We start from the raw sequence: 22088 nt of genomic DNA, 5'->3' as shown, positions 1-22088 counted from the left end.
GCTAGAATAATTACTCAAATGTCCTTGGGTTGTCTGCAAGGTATTTTCTTCGCATTGTTTATAGGGCTCCTGCGCTGGAGTTTCGGCCACATGCAGCGCCCCCTGGTTCCCGACGCGCGTGTTGGTACAAAAGCAGACGACCCGCGTCGCCGTCCACGTGTTTTCAATTACAAGCCAGAGCGAAACCTGGTTGTACATAATTTAATTGCGTTTTGGTGCGTTTAAGTGATGGCGTACTGAATAAAATAGCCATTAAAGTAGTGGCAGAGGCTAAAAGAACAATATCCGCTAAAACAAGTCGATTAATTGGCTTTCTATTGAGCGAGCTGCCGCGATCGTCACGATGTGCGTCAGTATCACCAGGTCGGGTGGTCTAACTTCCTCACGATAATTATCATTCTTTTTTCTTGTGAACGGTCGACAAATGAACAGTTCGCAAGTAGCATAGAACACAGAACGTTGCTATCCTATAGCTTGCAGTAACTGCAAAAGGTTGCTGCAGCGGAAGCATGCAAGCGGACGCGAGCAGCGCAGCCGGCTCAGCTGACACCACCGGCCCGGCACCGCCTTGAAAACGAGTGGAAATTTTGTTTTATATTTTCGCAAACTAAATGATTTCTCACGCAACATTTCACGCTTCTGAAGATCTCTGTATTTTGTCACTGGGCCACGATACAATAAAAAAGGCAGGACAGCGCTGCACCACGTATTCGTAACGGTGACGCAAACCACCAGTGTTTCATGAAAATGCACGCATAAGTGCGCAGGTGCGCAAAAGCACAGCGCACCGCAGCAGGCGGGCCTGCGGTTTGCCGGACTCGCCGACTTTTACACACGATCATTGCCGATTGCGTTACTCTTTTTTTCTGGATCGGCTGTTGTTGGAAAGTTCTTGTCACCAAGTGTATTAGTTTAAACACGAAGGTCTCACTTCAAATTCCACTTCATACGACCGTCGATCGGTGACCCTGCGAGTGGCAAAGCGCCGTCACCGTCCTCGCAGTTTCCTGGAATCTGTAAACGTATTTAGCTCTGCAAAGCTTTTTTCCCTAATGCCACATTGATCGCCGGAAGAGATCGGACTCGTCGGGGATGGGCTGGAAACCATGTCCCAAAACAACTGGGGGTATCGAGCTCATTTTGCTTGTGTCAACACGGGATCCTATGGGACCGCCGCAGCTTTGTACTACCCGGAAGTACTCCCCGGAAGTCGGTTTGCCCTCCTGCCGTGCAGCGCCGCCAGGGTAATGCAGGAGCCCTATATTCAATGTAACAGCCGGCTTTGAATTTAGTGCAAAAATTGATAGATATTTTTTTTTTGGATCAATAAAGTTGAAAGCCATCGCGTGTATTTTTCAACACCAACTTCTGACAGCGAATCACGCAGAAATTTCAGAGCATTCTACAGGGCATTCTAGCCGTGTAGTTGCTCTCCGCTCTCGTTAAAAGTTTACTGCGTGCGAGTCATTGCCTTTAAAAGGCGATCCTACTAAATTACTGCAGGAACCACCCTCGTGTTAAAAACTGCGGTGTATGAAATTGTGACTTGTTTTGGGAACTACGATTGCATTGAGAGTTAGTCAGAGTGACGTTCTTTTCTTCTCAAAGCGTAGGATGGAGAGCTACCGAAATAGCTATGTTTTTTACTTAGTTGAGCCTAGGAGAAACACACTTTCACAGTATTGAGTCAAGTACAAAAGATGCCGAAACGGAAAAAAAAGGGATACCATATCATCATTTTGTCGTATGCATTATAGGTCGCTTCTTGTCTAGTACATATACATGGTTGCGTGACTTCAAGGGGCCATGAAGACAAAATACAAGTTCCGTTCCTAAAGAAAGCTGTTTTGTCCCTATAACAACAACGTCAATTTTATCGCCAACGTCAAATCGAGATATTAAAGAAAACATGTCGAACAGTGGCGACTCCCTAGCCACTTTCCAGCAATTTTTCTGTGATGTCACAGAATTGAGTTTGTGTGATTGGAGGCCGCCAACTTAAGCCGCCGCCAAAAAACATGAATGGGAGATTGTAGTGGGGCCTCTGGTTACGTTTGATCGCATCACTTGAATGCTAACGCGCGGTTAACACGTTGATGAAAATGTTCATAGTGCCGGTCCATAACACGTCACTCCTGCCCATATTACGTCACTATGGCGCGAAATTTGAAAGTTGTTCAATTTTTTTTGCACTTTTTTTTCGGTTAAAAAGAAGTCTTTGTTTGCTAGAATGGAGCTGAGTGAGCTACGAAAGTATACTTCTTTCAAATAGAACAAAGCTGTAATTTGCCTTCATGGCCCTTTTAATGGATTATACCGTTTATGCCGTAAGTGAGAAGGGGGGAATACAGCTCACCTCTCGGCGCTAGCCTGTCCGTTTCGTAAGGCAATCCTTCGCTCTGGTCAGAATCTGGCGCCTGTGGGTAGCGGGGTGATTCTGGCCTTCGTTGGGTAGCCTCGGTGACGGGAGGCCTTTCCGCGAACTCTCCCGGCCTCGCTTGCTCCGGCCTGGGCGGCCTTCCAGGCCACACCTTTTCGCTACTCGCAGGCCTTTCCCGGTCAGGCCTCGGTGGTCTCTCCGCACCCGGTACCGTTTCCCTGCCCGGCGGCCTCGGTGGTCTTTCGGCGCTGGGCGGCCGCTCGGCGCTGGGAGCTCTCTCTGGCTCGGCCTGGTCCTCGTCTGTTGGGACCGCATCCTTCGGAGAGGCGGAGCGGAAGAGGCTGAACGGCCACGTCGGCTTCAGAACTGTGGTGAGGAACTCGATGGCGCTCTCTTTCGCCGTCTTCTCGGGCTTCTCGGGGGGCGGAGATTCTGGGGGGGACGGGAAATGGAGGGTCACGTATTATTCACCGAAGGCTGCACCAGTAAGCTTAATTATGAAAAAGAGCGCCTCAGCGGATGCCTACCTTTGGGCTTTGGCAGCTTGCGTATTTGTGGCGCAATCGTTTCCTTAAAGCTCAGCTCCGACTCCGACTCGAAGCTTTGATATTCATCATCTGACGGCTTCCGTCGAGGTGCTTTGGACTGAAGAAATCCTGGAACCTTGTAGGTCTTTTCTTCTTGTGGCGGCTGGTAGTCCTCCGGCTTGTGCTCTTCGGGTTCTGTTTCGGGGGAAGCAGAATGTGTCAGTATTTTAATTAGCTAAAGCTGACTAAGATTAACACACGACTTGAGGTGGCCTCTCATGGATATTGTACTCCTAAAATATAACTAAATAGGGCCACGGATCTGAGCATCACGTACGTTAAAGAAAAGCTGGAAAAGTGAGCTTATCAGCTATTGCAGGACCTGCCAAAGGTAAAAATGAATTGTGCTCGACAAAGGGACGCTGTTCCACAACAAGCGAGTCCGGCGCATTCACCAATTCATGCAACTGCAGTGGGCGAAGGATGGATAGTGCGGCACCCGCAAACGGCGCAATCAAACAGGTGACTGGAGCGAAGAGCCATGGCATCGCTCGCTCTCAACTACTCAACGCCATTCCCTAGACTCTAGAGGTTTTAGCCAAGAACCGCTGGCGCGTAGGGCGTCCCGTCCTGACTTGTGCGGAAGTGAACCTCCTTTGTCAAACTTCCACACCACCACCATCTCTCCAACACCACAGTATGAGCGTTTCCTGAAAATGCTCCCCTGGGACACTGGGTGCACTTGGGTAGTCTGCAGGCGTCTACTGAACTAGGCCAGTAACCCGCATCGAACTAATAAGGCTGCAAGCTTCAAAACGTTTTTCTCAGTGAATAGAAAGGAAGGAACAAGTTCATGGTACCGATATTTTGTTTTGGGTTTCGTACTTCTTTTATTTTTGTAACACTTGCTTCAACATACGCCATGTGCGTTGCAAACTGCGAAAAACTCAATTTGCTAACGTTGTAGTCATCTTTAAGGTTAAAATTTTAATCATTTAGTTTTCCGAAAAGAAAAAAATTTCACTGTTCAAACGTAATGCAGTGCAGTGTGTAAACATAGCGAGTTTTCCTCCTGCCGCCTTCCTTTTCGCTGTATTTTTGAAGGGAAAATAAAAGAAGCACCGGCGATTACGATACTCCCTACTGCGAAATTTGTGCGCAGCGCGAACTGCAGTCTTTCCGATCACGGCGCATATTTGCTGCGTCTCGGGAAGTGATCGTGTAATCAGTGAACGCACGGCGGCGCGCGCTACTCTGCCGATCTCGCAGCGCGCCGCCGCCACCGGCGAGCATGAGGTTTAAAATCGTATTTGAACCTCCCGCGCAAGTGTCACGTGGTTCGCACGAGCCACGAATGGAGGAGCAGCGCCTGGCGAAAGTGTGAGGGGGAGGCAGTGCGAGAGATGACGCGATAGGAGCGCGTGTCGCCCTCTCCCTCACACTTTCGCCACACTTTCCTCCGCCGTTTCCTTTCTATGTTTGCTGTCTCGGTTACAACGCCGTCGCCATCGCCGCCGCCAAAGCGCAGTAGCGGCCGCCAAAGTGCTGTGCACTAAAAGTTGATTAATTGATTGATTAAATGCCCTCCCTGAGATTCTTCACGCGGTCAAGTGGAGAACAGGGGCCGGTACGCTGGCTGTAATGCTCTGCAGAATATCGGTGACGTTTAATTCTTATATTCGCCTAATGCTTACAATTTCTGCATAATAGATCAACTAAAATAAAAAAAAATCGATTAGTAGCATGTTTATACAACAAGAAAACCCAAACCGCTTTGCATACCTGAGTTAGCGGTTCTTTAAAAGCCAGATGGGCGATCCAAAAGAAAACTGACTGAGAACTCCCGCCTCTTGACGTGGCGTTACGCGGACACTGGCAACAAATGGTCAGTGCGTGCCTTACCTCCAGCCTGCAGAAAGCATTCGGTGATTTTCTCGCCGGCCTCGTTGGTCGCCTTGCAGACGTAGTGGCCTTGGGTGGCGGGCATCATCTCGGTGATGTGCAGCATGCACTTGTCGCTCAGAAGCGTCGTCTTGTAGACCGGCATGTAGTTGGGCTCGATGAGGACGCCGTTGTGGAACCAGTGGACGCTCGGCTTTGGCCGTCCCCTTACGGTGCACTCCAGCGTGACGGGAAATCCGAGGGGCTTGTGGTACGTGCTTTGCAGGGGCACTTCAAACCTCGGCCGCATCGTCTTGAAGTCTGCGGTAGCGATAGGTGAGCGCCGGGAACACGTGCTTTCAAATATCATGCATGAAATTGCCCTTACCAAGGCTCAAGCGGTGGTCCGATCTGTGTATTCTTCGCATGGGCCTCATGGAATTCAAGTCTGTAATGGAAGGTACGGGTTAGGGAGTCAGCCGACAGAAGTTATCGTCCCAATTCGCCTCTTGGCGCTGTGTACAACATTTGAGGAAAAGAAATAGACCTGAAAAGTCGCTTTTTGATACTACATACGCAAGGTGTGCGGACTGTCTTGCTTTGTAGTTTACTAGTCGTATTCACTATATTTATTTGGCTCGTTATTGTTAGATAAGTAGCCGGCAATTAAAAGCCGCTCTGCCTACCATACTTCTTCATAGCGATCAAACTGTTAGCTGGTGCCTGTCTGTAGGTTCGTATTTCTTGGGATTTTTTACTTGCGCCATAAAGGCACACTTCGCGTTTTTTCTACGTTGCGTACTACTAATATACAGCATCTCAGTAATCATATTTTATCAAATGCTCCTTAAACATTCTGAATGAATTTATTGAATGAATCATTGTCAAAACCATTCGCAATACTCACCTAGTTGTATCAGCTCTGCGCGCGTAGTGTCTGTACCATAGCGGTTCTTGGCTTCCACAACGTATTCTGCAAAATCATCAACCTCTGTGTGGGCTATTGTGAGAGACGCATTTCCTTGAGGATCGTAGTACAGCTGGTACTCGAAGGAATGCTTGATCGGTACGCCGTTGCGGTACCAGGTTATTTTGGGTTTGGGCATGCCGAAGGCCTTGCAGTCCAACCTGAAAAAGGGGAGGAGGCACTTCACACGTCGATCCTCAAAGGGCTTTGGGCGAGAGTATACAATGCAAGGCAGTGTTGTTTTTTCCGCTGGGCTACAGGGAAATAGCACCTGAAATTCTATTGTAGCTTTGATCACGTCAGGCGAAAAGCAAAAACACCCGTGTGTACGAGATTTCGGCGCACGTTAAAGATCCCCAGGTGGTCAAAATTAATCAGGAGCCCTCCACTACGGCGCGCTTTATCGCCTGCATTGCGTCGGCGCGTAAAACCCTACAATCAATCAATCATCAGCTTTGATCTCGTCGTCCTGTTTTTCCACGCTGTTCATCACTCTGGCATGTCTCGCGTTTGTTTCTGTCTGTGCGCTTCCGAGGCAAATACACCACTGCACCTAATAGTGTAAGGTCTAAATTTTGTTAGCAACGGTCTCCAGGGATTCTCAGCTCCGCGCCTGTTCACTCTCTGTGCTCCCTCGTGGTGCGTGCTTCCGCCAAATTAAAACTCGCATGGGCGCCATCCATGTTTTGCAAACCCTGTGCGGCAGGATGAAGGGAAATTTGGAGCGGGTTAACCTTTGTGGGTGCTTGCTATTCGCTGAGTGTCGCTAACGAGGACACTCCGGCGTGCTGTATACCTTCTGCGTTTGATGTTGCTTGAGTTATAATAGCGCCTATACTTGCATAAAAGTTAAGAACGGCAATAGCTCATGTAGTGTAGCACTCCACTGAAGCGAGAATCGTGACGTCAGTGCGGGCACCCGGTTTGAAAGGAGATTCCGCTTAATGCGTGACATCGTCTGCTTTTTCTCACCTAATTTGTTTGTCGTCGCTGCAGTAATTTATGAGCAGATTAAGCTCGAAAAATCACGGAAATGACTCGTGACACGTTCGATATGGAGGAACAGCCGGCTGCGGTGTGGAGGCGCAGGGGCAACTTCCGTTGTTGTTCTTTAAGGGACCCTGCAACACTTTTCTCAACTTTTTTGAAATCTTAAATGCTCGGAGAACGTAGTCACCCAACACACCCAGTACTTAGATTAGGGGGTCGCAAGCAAAGTACCTCAGCCAAAAATTACTTCTATATGCCCATCAGATAACGGTAAACTCTCAAAAGAGTTTTCTCTCTTTACCAGTCCTGGCGTTCTTCGACGGCTCGAATTACGTCACTAAGGCCATGTAGCGGCTGTTGGCCTGTTTTCCTTCAGTTGCAGCAATGAACGCTTTTCGATAGAGACTTAAAAAAAAGACACAAAAACAAAGCAGAAGTGGAAGGCGTATCTGGTGCGACGAGCAAATCACGCAGTGCCACTCCGTGCTGGCGATAACTATAGCTTTCGCAGTGGTTCCAGGCGCAAAGGAAAGAGTGAAAGCGCTTATCGGAAGTATTGCAGGGTCCCTTTAAATGGTACCCGATTATAGATACAGCAGTCGAAGTTACCAGTTCTCTGTCGAGCGTCCAGATCGATTGCTGTAAGTTAGCAGTCAATTTTCAACTACCGCTCGACGGTTGCTTTCAGTGGCTGATTTGAGTGAAAAAAATCGCCTGCTGCTGAGTTGAATCTAATTATCCCAAACGGAACTCACGTTGCGGGCTGTCCCAGGGGCACAATGACGTCTTCCAGAGGCACAAGTATGGAGGGAGCTGTACCGGGATCGGACGTTTTCCTGCGCCCCCGTTCCCACGGTTGTACTGGCTCGTAGCACACCGGAATCGCTTCCTTGGGGACGCTCGTGGAACCACGGGACACCTTCTTCTTCCTTCGCTTGTGGTGGGATTTCCTAGGCTTGTGCTTGTCCTGTTTCGGGGAAAGGGACAAAGCGTCGTCTCGCTCTGCTGTTTCGGGCTGTCGCACCACTAAGTGCGCGCTTAAGTGCACGCCTTACCCCTGGTATCCTGGGTGGCCTTCCATCGTCTCTGGGCAAGTCCGGTATTCTTTCCATGTCCGACTCGTCCATCTCCGACACGCTTGGCATTGTGTCCAATGTGTCGTACGATTCGTCCAGGGTGTGGTCGTGTGTGGCTGCCGTTCCGGGTGTGTCGTAAGTTGCGGATGCGACTTCAGAGTCTGGTACGTATTCGTAAGCTGGAAGAGGATAGATCGTTTGCTCACTGTATGGTAATCTTCCTTTATTTGCACTCTAAAAACAAATTCTAAAAATTAGGCAGTAACACGTAAGGTAGGCGCCAGGAATAAGACGAGAAGATTAACAAAAGAAAAGTTGGCCGCAGTTGAGCCGAGTTAAGGTAGTTATGAGTGCCATTCACTGTATGCAGCAGTCCATGCAGCTGTCGCGGATAACGAGCGGAGAGAGAGAGAGAGAGAGAGAGAGAGAGAGAGAGAGAGAGAGAGAGAGAGAGAGAGAGAGAGAGAGAGAGAGAGAGAGAGAAGCATCATCATCCGCCTCCACATCCGCATCCTGTAAGTTGGCTATGGATGTGACCGCAATCCTTTTGAGTGCGATTGAATTTAAACGACGTTCTTTCGCAGACCAGCGCTTCGGTACTTTTTGACATTCCTAGTTTGCTCCGTTTGGCTGCTAACTTATACCAACCTGCTATCGCTTGCGTGGGGGGCGTAATCAGGTGTGCCGTTCTTTAAACAAGCACTCTAGATTGATCGTGAAGGAATTGGTCGTTTTCATCGACTAGCAGCGCATGTAGCATGCTCTGTAGCTGAAGCCTTTTTTGGTTTGGAGACATCGGCGCCTATAGAAGATCCGCAAAATGGCGCGTTTCGACATTTCCCTACATCGGCGGCGTTACGTCCTAATCGGCATTGTTAAATTTCATTATCACTTTATTTCGCCCCATAGACACGCTCTGGACACCAGAGTTTCATGTGTTCATTTTGTATAAAACAACCTGAAATATACTGAACACACAACGACCAGGCTGCATGCAGTAATTATCACGATTAGGATTGTGATTCATCTGTTAGCATTAGTACCATGAGCGATCTAATTTTCCGGCCAAATAAGTTTCCTTTGATGGACGCTTAATGCATATATCACACATCACTTCAATAGGTTCTCAATAAAACCTGCCAGCCTCTTGAACGGAAGTTTTCTTTGGTCTGATTAATTGTCTTGTTTACGGTGACGACATCAGTACCACAACAGAAAAGGCTTGTAATTGTAAACTACTTTGATTCAGTTGGTCTGAGTTCGCTGAAAAAAAAATCACATGACGACTACTATGCTTCCTAATGCGAAATTTGTGCGCAGCGCGAACTGCAGTCTTCTCGGTCACGACGCATATATCTGCTGCGTCTCACGAAGTGATCGCGTGATCAGCGAATGCACGGCGGCGCATGCTACTCTGCCGTTATCTCGCAACGCTTCGCTGCCGCCAAGCTTGTTGTTGCAAATAGTGTTTAAACCTCCCGCGCAAATGTTAAGTGGTTCGAATGAGCCCCAAACGCAGGAGGAGGTCTGGCGAAAGTGTGAGGCGGAGGGCGCTCCCCAGCGGCGACGCATGACGAAATTGTGAGGGGGAGGCAATGAGACATACTGAGCGGCGGCGACGCGCTGGGAGATGCCGCTTTAGCAGCGCGTGCCGCCCTCCCCCTCACCAGACGCTGCTCCTCCGTTTTCTTTCTGCCTGGTGTGCCTAGTTCGCTCGCTCGGTTACGCGGACACCGCCGCCGCCGCTAAACCCTTGTACCGGGCGCCAAAGCGCTGCGAGCTAAAACGGTAACAACCTAGAAGATCGTGCCGTGCAGTTGTGTGTCACCCTTACTTTGTCATGCTGGTGAGGCGAGGACGCTTTCTTGTGTAAGGTAAAACATTCTCATGCAGCTTTGCCGGTGACTTACATTCAACGTTGACGTGTGTCCTTGTTGTGGCTGTTCCAGCGATGTTCACTGCTTTGCAGATGTACTCTCCCATGTCTTCCGGGAAAGCTTCCGAGATGAACAGTTCGCAGTAGCCATCTGTTCTCTGCGTCGTCCAGACATCTGAGTTTTCTTTCACCTCTCGGTCGTTGTGGAGCCAGATGACGCGTGGCTGTGGTTTGCCTGTGACCTAATCAATGTTTTAGGTATTGTCAATACACTTCTTTTACTTCTGGTTCAAACGAACATTTTGTATATGTTTGCTGCGACTTACATATACAGATAACTTTGCTTCCCCGCCGTCCATTACAGTCACTGGCGTGAGTTCAGTCAAGAATCTAGGAGCTTCTAGTGTTACACCGTCCGTGCTTTCCTCTGTAAAAAGCGGATTGCATTTCAATCGTCATTAAACTCTCGTACGCTTGTTTATTTTTTTTTTTTGAAGATGACGGGGCGAACGTGCAATATACCAACCTTCCACAGTCAGCTTTGCCTTCGAGCTTCCGATCCCAACGGGATTTTCCGCTGTTACTGAGAAAGTTCCGGCGTCGTCAGGGAATACTTCTGCTATCTTGAGCGTTGTCCTGTTTCCTTCATTGTATATTTGAAAATCTCTAGAAGACTGTCACGGAAAAAGAAAAGCAAGAAGCGGCAACACGTGAGCTCCACATTCTTCAATTGATATCCGTTACATGGAATTGTGATAGGATTACAAATAGGGCTGCGAATATTAATGTTGAAGTCCTCCATGTGTGCTCGGCCGTTCCGTGTAATGTGTGCAGCTTCGTACAGCGATTTAAAATGCGGCGAGGCCGACCTCTGGCAATCTTTTAATGTAAGCATTCCGCGGTGCTTTTACGACACATCCCTGTCACCCAAATTATTCGACCGTGTTTGAAGTCTGAAGTTTGTTTATTTCACCACTGCAGTGCAGTGTGTTTTACACAGAAAAGTTGTAGCGTAGAAAGCGGGGAAAAAATCTGCGCTGTCTCAGCTTGACTAGCTCCACCTTAACGTGGCCGCGTTGAGTGTACCTCGCTCTTTTCCCAGTCTGCATACAGCTCTATTGTGTCTGTACATAGCTATTAGCATATAATTCCGTACAAACACATGACAGGGAGCAAGTTGGCTGGTCGTGCATTTTTAGAACGTGGTTTTTGTGCCCCGTCGGTATATTCCTGCGGTTTTATAGCTATTTCCTCACGTTTGGCGGAAGTTTTGACAAAATACTTTTTGATAAATTCTCCCCAATGTAGATCAAGGTGAGTACATTTTTAGCTTACCTTGATAGCTTTCCCATTGAGGTACCACGTAAATGAAACAACTTCAGGGAAAGATGTAACTTCACCAACAAACGTGACAGGTGACCCCTCAGGTACTGTTTGGGAGACCAAATTTCGGATGAAAACTGGTGGTCTTAGTTGGGTGAAGCTTTCCGGTGGAGAACCCGGTCTTTCTTCGGTGGGCTCCGCTCCTGGCGCTACTTTAGCCAGTGGAGACGTTGGCAGGGACTCTTCCTCTGTTAACAGTGAAACAAAAACACACCTTGATGTTGATCATCATATGTTATATTCAAAGGCGCTTCAACTAAATACACGCTGTTCTGAATCTTTATATATCGCGCCTTGCATACGTGCACGCTTGAATATTACTGCGGTTACAAGGAAAAAAATCGAACGGAATACGAAAGGTCGAAAGCACTGTCGGGGAAGGGTTAACGACAGATCAGACGCAATACGTCATCTGGTGATAAGGGTGCTATTGATTCAAGGTTTTGTGGTGCAAGGAGAACATACCCGAAGAGCGCCATGAGGGTGATTCTATTTGTGACGTTCGTTTGGGTCAGTGCTGTCGTGAAATATAGTAGTTTAGAAGTTAACTTTGGATGCATGGCCCTTTCGCGCTCTTTATTTAACGTTACAGATAGCTAGAGCTAAGGAATCGGAGCTGTTAGTAAAAATATTGCGCGTGAAACGAGACGTACGTATGACGCGAAGGTTGGCAGACGTTGTTGCTCGGCCCGCAGGGTTCTGAGCTCTGCACTCGTATGGGCCAGCATCTTCGGGAAACAACTCGGCAATGACCAGAGAGCTCTTGAGCCCTTCAGACGTCACCAGGAAATCCCTCGTTGACTTCAGCAGCTTGCCTTCGAAGTACCTGAATCGCAGTTGCGTGCTCATCGTTAGGTGGTCCCACTTTTTATCGCAAATTTACAGCATTCACGATCCTCCCACGCCAAATGGTATGGTGCAATTGCAAGTGTGTCTTGCTCTTTCTTACCAGTAGAAATCTGGGTTGGGGACGGCGTGAACTTCCACGCTTAATCTTGCAGGCTCGCCTTCCGGGTAAGCCATGGGCCTGAGCGGCTGCACAAATCGGGGCTGCACTGACACGTCCGACACACCTCCGAAGATCTCCACATCTGGGAAAGGGGACAATGGGTGAGGTTGTAATACTGGTTTTAATCGGAACTCTGACACGGAACAAGACATGCGAAAACAGTTTGGTCCTAGAAATTGACTTGAGTGGAATGGCTGTATTTCAAAGCTTTAGTTTTGTTGGGCTTCCACTGAATGCTATTGCTCATGTCTTCGGGCTTCGCGCAATGTGAATGTTGAATTAAAACCAGAGGAGTTTTATATATAACGTTTTTTGCTCTTCGCTCGTCGCTACCTTTATTTTAGTTTCAACTTGTAGTTAGCTTTATGCCTTATTTTTAGCGCCACAATTGTTACTTCTATTTTCCCCGTTTTTAGACCTGACTAACTTCCGGCATTCGAATCGTGTTCAAAATATCATTTCTCTTCTACTTTATCTTAATCTTTTTTAGCCTCAGTTTATGAATATTTCTTCTAGGTCACATGCTAATGCTGGAAAATTGTGGATGCTAAGGAAAAAAGCTCGAGGATACTGTTGTTTTTACGTCTGCTTGAAGAACTAAGTGAGCACTGGTGGCCATATGCTAAATGCGCTCGGCATTCCCATCACTTACCGATCACGGTGACGGCCGCAGATGTCTCGTCTTGGCCGTATTCATTGAACGCTCGGCACGTGTAGAGTCCCTGGTCGTCCGGGTATATCTCCGGAATAGTGAGTGAGACTAAGCCAGTCTGAGTATCGTAATGCATTTGGAAGTCCTTGGTATCCTTGACCTCTCGTCGGTTCTGAAACCACTTGATCTGGAGACGGGGGAAGAATTACCATTGTAGGTGTCGTAAAACAGCTCGCAAGGTCCTGCCTGCCCCACACGGTCCTCCAATTTACTGCGTTACTGCGCATTCGTTAAATACGCACGAATATACGACCTCACAGCACCCACCCGCAACTCATAATGCCAGAAAAGACATGCTTTCGGCGAACATACAATGACGACGCTCACTCGGAGGTCTATTCGTTCATGTTTGTCCTAATCAGTTAAAGCAATTAAATAGGAACGGGGGGAAAGTTGGTCAACACTCACACGTCAATGCTAAGAGTGAGCGCCCACTCCCGAAAGATTGCGTGAAGAATTGCCGCTTCATTCTCACTGTGTAATTGATTTAACGATACGCCTAGAATATAGTATCTAAATTGCTGGCAAAAGTAAACTGACTTACATGTATAGGCTGGCTGCCGACGACAACACAACGCAGAATTGCTGGAGAGCCGTCCGTTGCGGCTACGGGCTCCAGCTGCTCGATGAAACGAGGTGGCTCTTTGCCTCCTGCGTGGAATAACACGCATGGAACACCCCGGAATCAGAGCGCGGGCTCTAGAGAATCTGCCCTATGGCAGTCACCTTATGGCCAAAAAAGAGATCCTACAACTCAAAATTCACAGGTAGCTCTTTTTTGTATGACTATAGATGGCTTCTAAACGCGGTATACGCGGAGGCATGCTGATACCCCGCATTTCTGGCCTCTCAGAATAAACGATACCCCCTCCCACCCCGCTGTATAGGTCTGGAATCCCCTTTCCAGACCCAGGAATGAGCGGGGGGCGGAGGGCGTGAAAGGGGATCCCGCCAAAATGGCCGCCAAAGTATATGGGCTGATTACCAAAAAAAAAAAAGCAAGTCAAGTCAAGCCAAGTCAAGTCGTTTTATTTCCAACAAAATTTACGGATAAGTTTTTTTCTGTTTATGTCAACAAATAGGGAAACCTTGGAATTACAAAAGTATTAACAATACCCTAATGATATAAAAATACTTCATTTTTACAACTCATTTTTCACAACTTTGCGCTTGGATCAAATGTTTCTTCGTCAAGTGCCACCGCTGCCCCTCCACTGAGTGACGACGTTTTACAAACTATCCCTACCCAGCTTCAAACAATGACAACTAGGTGTGACGATGCTGAGGACTACATGCGACTGTCAAACTTGCTGTTTTTCGGAATTAAAGATGACGAATAAGAAGATTGGGTGGGATCTGGAGAAAAAATAATCACTTTCTGTTCCGAAAAGCTGCAAATTCCAACAACCAGTGCTAAATTCGAACGTATACATAGACAAGGCAAGTTCACGACGGAAAAGAATCGTCCAATAATCGCAAAATTCACATCCTTCAAAGACAAGAATAATGTCATGGGCGCTGCTCATAAACTAAATGGCTCGGATTGCGCTATCGGAGAAGACTTTTCCTTCTCTACTCGGCTAGCTAGAAGGAAATTAGTATCATTTGCACGAGAAATAGATAAACCTTTTAAGTTGACGGTAGATAAATTGCACATTGATGAAAAAAAAAAACCTCTATGACAATGCAACAGACACCGTCGTCTTATGCAAAAGACTGCTAGAAAGCGGCACGCACCCTCAAGTTGCTAATCTGCCACTGTCGCCTCGCACAGGTAGGTCACTATCAATTGCCTTTACCAACATTCGGAGCCTACTGTATAAGCGTAACCAAGTCTGTTTCTTCTTAGGCGATACTAGTGCCGATATTCTTGTCCTAACAAAGACTTGGCTGAACGCTGGCATAAAGGATAGCGAAATTCCCCCTAGTAACAAAGCATATAATATATACATCATAATGGTAGGACTAACAAAAGAGGTGGTGGCATTTTGCTAGTGGTTAAGAAAATCCCTTCTGCATACCTTATAACATCCGACTGTGCCGTCAAAGTCATACCGGTTGCTTGTTTGTCGGGCGCCACTAAAATACTGATAGGTGTTTGTTACCGTCCTTTTAAATGCCCGTATTCCTTTCTGAGTGACTTGTGCGCCAGTGTGACTACGGCTACCCAGTTATGCCCTGCAGACGAAACGTATCTCTTTGGTGATTTCAATTTTCCGGACATTGACTGGGTTCACCTATCATCGTCTTGCCGCGCTTCCTTAGAACTAATCAACTTAACTTTAGATTTCAATCTGTTCCAGGTAGTTAATGAACCTACCCTACCCGACGCTCCCACATCTTGAATTTATTTTTCACAATTTCCCAAGAAAGTGTTCAGTGTGTCTTGAACAGGGACGGTTTTAGTGATCATTATATGCTCCTGAGAAAACCTCATAAAACAAAAGATACGATATTAAATTTTTTTGTGCGCCAATACTGAAACCGTTCAAGACCTTACTCAACAACGGACAGGAAAAAATAGGGGCCGCGCACGTGGTCATCGTAATCAAATACTGCACTGGGATACGTGAAAGAAGCACAGTACATGGCAGCTTTGCCGCAGCAGCATAGCCTAACGTTCTTTGTTGTACAGAACGGCGTTCCTGGAACTAGTTCCTTTTGGGAGGAACGGAGGAACGCCACCGTTCAATCGGTGGAACTGTAACGGTAACTCGTTAGGTTTATGAAGGAACGGCAGGAACGGCGTTCCTTCTGCAAACGTTACATCGCTAGGATTTGGCTGTTTTTGATGACAAGGCTCGAGTAGAAAAATCCACAAGTCGCTACGGTGTTTCTCTTTCTATAAGCTGGCCAAATTGTCCGCCCAACAGCGGAACGTGGTTACTCGAATGTCAAGGGCAGAAGAATAACCACGCAGCGGGCCGCAGCTTGTGCTTGCTTTCATGCCGGTTGAGCTTACGCGGCGGCGTTCGACGGGTGAATGGCGCAGCCGCGATAATGCTTTTCACCTTTCATCGTTTGCCTGGGGAGGCCAGGATGCGCGTCTAGCCGATAGAATTGTTTCCTACCGGGGAAAGGTTGTCTAAGTCCGAGCGGCGCTGCAGGTCCCTCGTGAAACCACCGTATCTGTATATTTTCAGAGGTAATTACCACATTAGTGCACGTAAGGCGCGGGTGCGTTGTTGTCGGGGGAGTTTCGCTCGGTGTGGGATCATTCGAAAGATCACCGACTATCAATAGAGCCATGGGCGCGCCGCAGTCTCTCGGGATGTTGTACTGCTCGAAGTTACAGAGTACGCGCGCTGTTGGTCACGGCGCAGTCTATCGCCGATCTGGCGAGAATGGGTCGACGGGAGTGCCAGGTCCGCACGCGTCGTGTTGACAAAGGACAGGAATTTCATCATTGTTGGGCATAATTTCGTCGCGCGCCGCATGGACAATACCTGAGAGAGGCCGCCAGAAGGTCGACGGCCAGCGTTCAGAGTTGCTTTAGTTGGTCGGTTTCAACCTCTGTTATACATGTGCTTTGATGAATACCTGGGAGGAGAGTGTGGATTGCGTGATTGTTTGGGTTTTGTTGACCTGGTCAATCAGAGGCCCAGTGTGTGTTAGTTTGCAGGTCCTCGAGGCGTGGTTTTGCGTAATAAAACCGAAGTGTTCGGGGTTCTTGGACAGTCAGAGCGAGAGGTAGAGAGTCGATTTGGGGAAGCTTGAGTTCGGTCAGTTGACCGAACGAGAGTGAACGAGGAGCCCCTCGTGAGTTAGATATGTTTAGCTGAGATCATTTAGGCATTTCTCTGTTTTTTTTATGTGAACTTAGTATATCAGGGGCGCAGTTAGACATCTGATGTCCTGTGCTCCCTGAAAAAATTCGTCTAGGAGTATTTCTTTGGATTCTTATTATCTCCAGATAATGTGCTGCCGTATGAAATATTCGTATAATATATTGTATATATAATATTCGTATAATATACGTAGTTCAACGTGAGTTTTAATTTTATCACTTAATTTCGCCCCAGGGTTATCCGACACTATGTTTTAATTTAAAAATTTAATTGTAACGTTAATGTAACGACACGTTCCAATGTTCGAAGTAGAACTGGAACGCGTTCCTTTCGCAATAAAGGAACTTGTAACGGGAACTCGTTTCGAAATTAGGAAGGAACGAGGAACGAGCTTTCGTTCGTGTTTTAGAGGAACGTGTACAACACTGCACGGTCCTTGTCACATGACTTCTGAATCTTCTTAGCAGTACGTGAATGCGTTTAGCGACGTCTAAATGATTTTGAACAGCTTTTCATCCAAGGACACTACTTAACCTAAAATAAGATTTAGCAGAAGAATCCTTGCGACAGAGGAACTATTCCTCTGTCCACAGCTCACCTTTGACTTCCAGGGTGACCTGGGTGCTTTCGGCTCGACCCCAGCAGTTCGTAGCGACGCAGACATACTTGCCCGCGTCTTCGACGGTTACGTTGCTGATGGTCAGGGTCGTCGTGACGTCTTCTTGGGACGTGGGTGTCGTGTTGATTACGATGTCGCCAATGGTCGTACTAACGGGTCGGCCGTCCTTATACCACGTAATGTCGGGCTGTACGGGAAGAAAAGGAAAATAAATTCACCAGAGGCAACGAGCACGCACATCAGGAAAGAGGCTTGAAGTGGATTGGGTGGCTATCTTGCGCCACATTTTTTTTTTTGAAATACAGTAAACGCAGGAACCTATAATAGGCACAAAGTGAAAGATTATTTTCGTCCGCTGGGGGCAAAAAGAGACCCGGCGCCCCAGACTGGCTTCACCAAGTTCCACGTCTTTCGGTCGTGAGGAAGAATGTTGTGACTACATCAAAGCTGGGTGAAAGATAGAGACAGGCATTGTATATTATCACAGGGCCGGCCGTAGTTGCTTGCACTGCGTTGGCTTTTGCGACTTTAGCCATTAATGATTTCTAGCTAAGGTGGATTCGCTAGAGATACGGAAGAAGCAAAAGCAAAAAGAAACCTGAACATTAAGTAGGGCAGCAGAAGCACCAACATGGCCGCCCTAGCCACCATGTGACGCCAACTGAAATCTGTGGTGTACGTGGTGTTCGCGCGTGCGTTGGTGGTAATGCTCGTTGCCAGGCAAAGAGGCCATGCATGCAATTATCATGGCGTGATGTACGTTGAGTTTCTAAATAGGCTGTCCTAACGAGAAAGAATTCACTTCTTCTGGCTGCAGGTCAGGCCGGGTTCTGACTGTTGCGCAGCTGTCGTAATAACTTTAAATAATGACGTCATTTCATGTCTCAGCCAACCGAACTGCGTGACATGCCGTTTTTTTACGTCCATAAATCACGATATGGCTTTTGCGTCGGTCGTCTGAACATAGCTTTGCACACAATTCCGCTTGAATTATACATCTACCTGCAGCGCTGCAACGCTAAAACGCGTTGTTGCCACGTTTATTTACTTGCAACGCAACTACTGTCTATGCCTATACTGTCTGTCACGGCGAAGTGCGAAATTCGGAGAAATTCTTACGTGCGCACTTTACTGCTTGCTTTACTGATACTCTTGAAACAAAGCACCTTGCATTAATAACGCAGCACATGCGGACGTGGCGCGGACACTCACCGCCGGCGATCCGGAGGCGGTTGCTTGGAAGGAGACCTGGTGACCGGGCTTGGCAGACCGCGATTCGGGCTGCTTGGTGATCTGCGGCGCCCGCCCCTCGGGACCCATGGCACGCACAGGGGCCTGCTGGGGGCTCTTTCCTGCAGGCAAAGTGTTCTCCTTCACCCACGTAATCGTTTCAGGAGACGGAACGAGGTGGGTATGTTAAGCTGAACCAACACGACACCGAGCATGTGCTGTCTCCAATAAAGGATACTGAGCGGATGGAGTTACGTTACTTATAAAGATGGCAATTGTCTTGCGTGTTTTGTGGCTCATAGTTCGGATAGGGCAGTAATAATCGGCTTGTGCTACTTGCCTCCAGCTGCCCGTCTCCACGCCAATAATATCTGCAACTAGAATGCACTTCACTGCTCCTCTCGTTTCTCCATGGCATTCCCGATGGCTGCGGGCTAATAGGTATCCTTAAACACGCATTTTAGATTTATTTATTTATTTATTTATTTATTTATTTATTTATTTATTTATTTATTTATTTATTTATTTATTTATTTATTTATTTATTTATTTATTTATTTATTTATTTATTTATTTATTTATTTATTTATTTATTTATTTATTTATTTATTTATTTATTTATTTATTTATTTATTTATTTATTTATTTATTTATTTATTTATTTATTTATTTATTTATTTAAAGGCGGTCACTGAGGAGGATATTACATAGTGTGTGGGCGATACAGTAGAAAAAAAAAACATATTTCAGTGTGAAAAAGAAAACACCAAGAGAACAGTCACCGGGAGCATATACACAATCAAATTTGTTGTAATTAAATGGCAGTTAATGAATGCTCAAAGTTAATATGCAAGAGGTGTAATATCCCGGCGCCAGAAAAAAAAAACAAAATTTTTCTACAACAATTTTACACAATATTACCAAACGGCCGCTACGATTTGAGATGTTTACCTCTAAGTGTATAGACTATTACCTCTTGAAATTTTACTGTCTCAGTAGCAGTAAGGTGACGTGTAACGGTAAGGCGTTCCAGTCAATAAGTTTCCGTGGTATTAGCTACCGTGAATAGTAATATGTACGGCATATTACCTTACCTTGGTATGAATTTCGGGGACAGATGAAATGTTATGAACAAAAAGGGCATGATGAAGCGATGGGTGACAGTAAACATCATGAACAAATGACAGTCATGGAACTTTGCGGATGCGGTTGAAGTCGACCAATCCTGCAGTGAAGTTTAGGGCTGTGACTCGGGTGTGAAGTGAGTGAGATGAAACAAACTGCGCGGTTTTGAAGCGACTAGGTAAGGTTGATCACGGTTCTGATTTGTTGATGCTTGAAATGGTTTACTGGTCACTGACCAAAGTCAAAATATACCAATGACGTTTCGGGAGCACTACGGCTCCCTTGTTCACACTCCTCGTTCGCACTCTCTTGTTCACAGCAACCTTTCGTAAATGTGATGGAACTTGTTTCAAGTTCTGTTTTAAGTGACTTAGGAGCGATTAGCCGACGCAAATATGACATTAATATGATGACTCCATGGTCAGCTCGAATTAAGGTAAACCCCACTTTATAGCACGTTCGAACATAGTACGATATGCTGCGAAGCATATTTTAACAAACCCGCCATATATTCTTGGCGTCGTTTTGCTTTCGAAGATAAATCCAGGATCACGGGTTTCAATGGAAGCTTATGATTGCCAATAATGATCGTAACCATCCTTATAAATCAACTACACTAAAACAAATGACATGACGTTCGGCCGCAAGCATCAGTCTACAGGGCTGGAATGCTTCGTAAACTAATGACATCAGAATTTCCTCCAAAGGAAGCTTGGAAATGGCGTTGGTTTATTGTTTTCTCCCGATTCCCGGTATGCACCGGCGTATTTTCGCGGACGGTAGCTCTTACCTTCGCTGTAATGCGCCAAATATACGAAGAGATTCCTTTGATTTAAAGGGACACTGAAGTGAATTGGTCAAGCTCCTGTTTTTGCTTCCACTGCGTAGACTGGCTCAAATAAGCGCACTTTTCATCGTTTATCCGGTCGATAAGGCGGTATTTATTTTATAAATCCTGAGAGAAGAAAAGCTGTCATAAACGGTTTGCGGCGGCCGCAATACAAGGTGCTACGTGACGGGACGATGTCCAAGATTCAAATTCAGAGAGTTTCGGTTTCGGTTCTGTGAAACAACATCCTTGAACTGGGCATTCTCGATATTTCAGTTATCGGCATACCGCGCTACTGCAATGTTGGCGGAAAATGCGTCAGATAAGCCTACCAGCACGGATTGGAATTGTTACGAGCACCAGCCGAGGCGTACGCAGTAGATAAACGCCTTCCACGTCACCGGAGACGCTCAAATGCGATGCGCTTTTAGATGCAAAGCATTTCTTAGTCGACCCTCCGTCGTCCGGCGTCCGCACCTCTCCCCCTACACTATATATAAAAAAAAGAAATAGTTAGCGGCGCCCGGTTTTGGTCCCACGACTCTCTGGCAGCAACGGGAGGTATGTGGCGCTCTTCCCACTGCGCTACAAAACTGAGACAGGAGCAAGTGCTACGAACGCGCCTTATGTCCTTCACTCATTCAAACTACGTCAAGAAGCTACTGATACAACGAAGGCACGCGAAGCTGAACGTCAACAGAAACGACGAACTGAAAACTTTAGAGGAGGATGTTGAATTTCCCTTGGGAAAGCTGTGGCGTGAAGCGCCACGCGCCTTGCAGCTCAACCAGAGAAGAGGACGGAGAGGGCGAGCAGCGGGGTAGGAGCGCGAGCACGCAATAAAGAAAGAAGAGAACCAGGAGGTGTTCGATCGGGTAACGCCGGTGTCGGTCTCTTCGCTGTCTCTACATTTCTCTGACTCTACATGGGGGTTCACACTACGTTCCCATTCGTGCTCCGATAAATGAAACAACATAGCGGCAACACAATGGAACCTACACAGAACCCCTATGATGCTTCGCATCCTCCTCATGGTTCCCCACGGGAAGATGGTGTAATTTTTTTTCCCCACCTTTGGAGCTTGCCTGGCCCGTGCCTGTATCGTAATAGGCGTGTTCGCACCAGGCCAAGGGTCGGCTGATTCGCGACTGTGCCCGAAAGCAGTCGGTGCTTATGGCAACACCACGCCAACGAGAACTCGCCAGCGCGCCAGTTTGTCTGTACGCGTTCTGCGAACTCGCTCGTGAAGCAATGAACGCTGCAGTGCAAAAATGGTGAATTCAGTATAGAAGACGTTGCCCAAAAACAAATAAATCAAGTTCAAAAAAAGAAAAAGCATGCGCTATCGGGTATGCGAATTGCAAAACAATATACCTAGTTCTCCAGACCATTGAGTTTTATACTAATTTGTACTATACGGAAATGTGGCGCCACTGTCTAGAGGAGCCGCGCTTCAGCGAGCGTTCCGTCATGTTACAGTGTACTAGAATGTCCCCGACAGGCACGTTCCACTTGTCCTTGGCATGGCTCATGAACAGGCTGAAAAGTTGGCTCTGGCTGCAAAAAAAAAAAAAAGCAACAATATTACCGTAGATGGTTCATGAAATTTCGTTTTGTTATTACAAAATTGAACCTCCAAAAAAATAATTTGTCAGTAGTTGTTTAGAAGCTTCATGTACGATGAACAAGAAAAAAA

General features: G+C 47.0%; 1 protein-coding gene across 1 annotated transcript in view; it reads right to left on the bottom strand.

The window, feature by feature from the left end:
• Nucleotides 1–22088, bottom strand: part of LOC144162276 (uncharacterized) — a 200202-nt gene that overhangs the window by 101180 nt on the left and 76934 nt on the right. The window contains 17 exon segments of the mRNA XM_077692757.1: nt 2357–2812; nt 2908–3102; nt 4810–5109; nt 5177–5236; nt 5696–5916; nt 7501–7712; nt 7801–8000; nt 9732–9939; nt 10024–10124; nt 10224–10371; nt 11033–11268; nt 11734–11906; nt 12030–12171; nt 12742–12928; nt 13346–13452; nt 17188–17395; nt 18421–18606. Of these exon segments, the coding sequence (XP_077548883.1) occupies nt 2357–2812; nt 2908–3102; nt 4810–5109; nt 5177–5236; nt 5696–5916; nt 7501–7712; nt 7801–8000; nt 9732–9939; nt 10024–10124; nt 10224–10371; nt 11033–11268; nt 11734–11906; nt 12030–12171; nt 12742–12928; nt 13346–13452; nt 17188–17395; nt 18421–18606 (3340 nt within the window).

The sequence above is a fragment of the Haemaphysalis longicornis genome, unplaced genomic scaffold (genome assembly GCF_048455015.1).
Source record: "Haemaphysalis longicornis isolate Haplotype H1 unplaced genomic scaffold, Haemaphysalis longicornis Haplotype H1 scaffold_1, whole genome shotgun sequence".
NCBI lineage: Eukaryota > Metazoa > Arthropoda > Arachnida > Ixodida > Ixodidae > Haemaphysalis > Haemaphysalis longicornis.
This window is presented reverse-complemented; position numbering and strand designations above follow the sequence as displayed.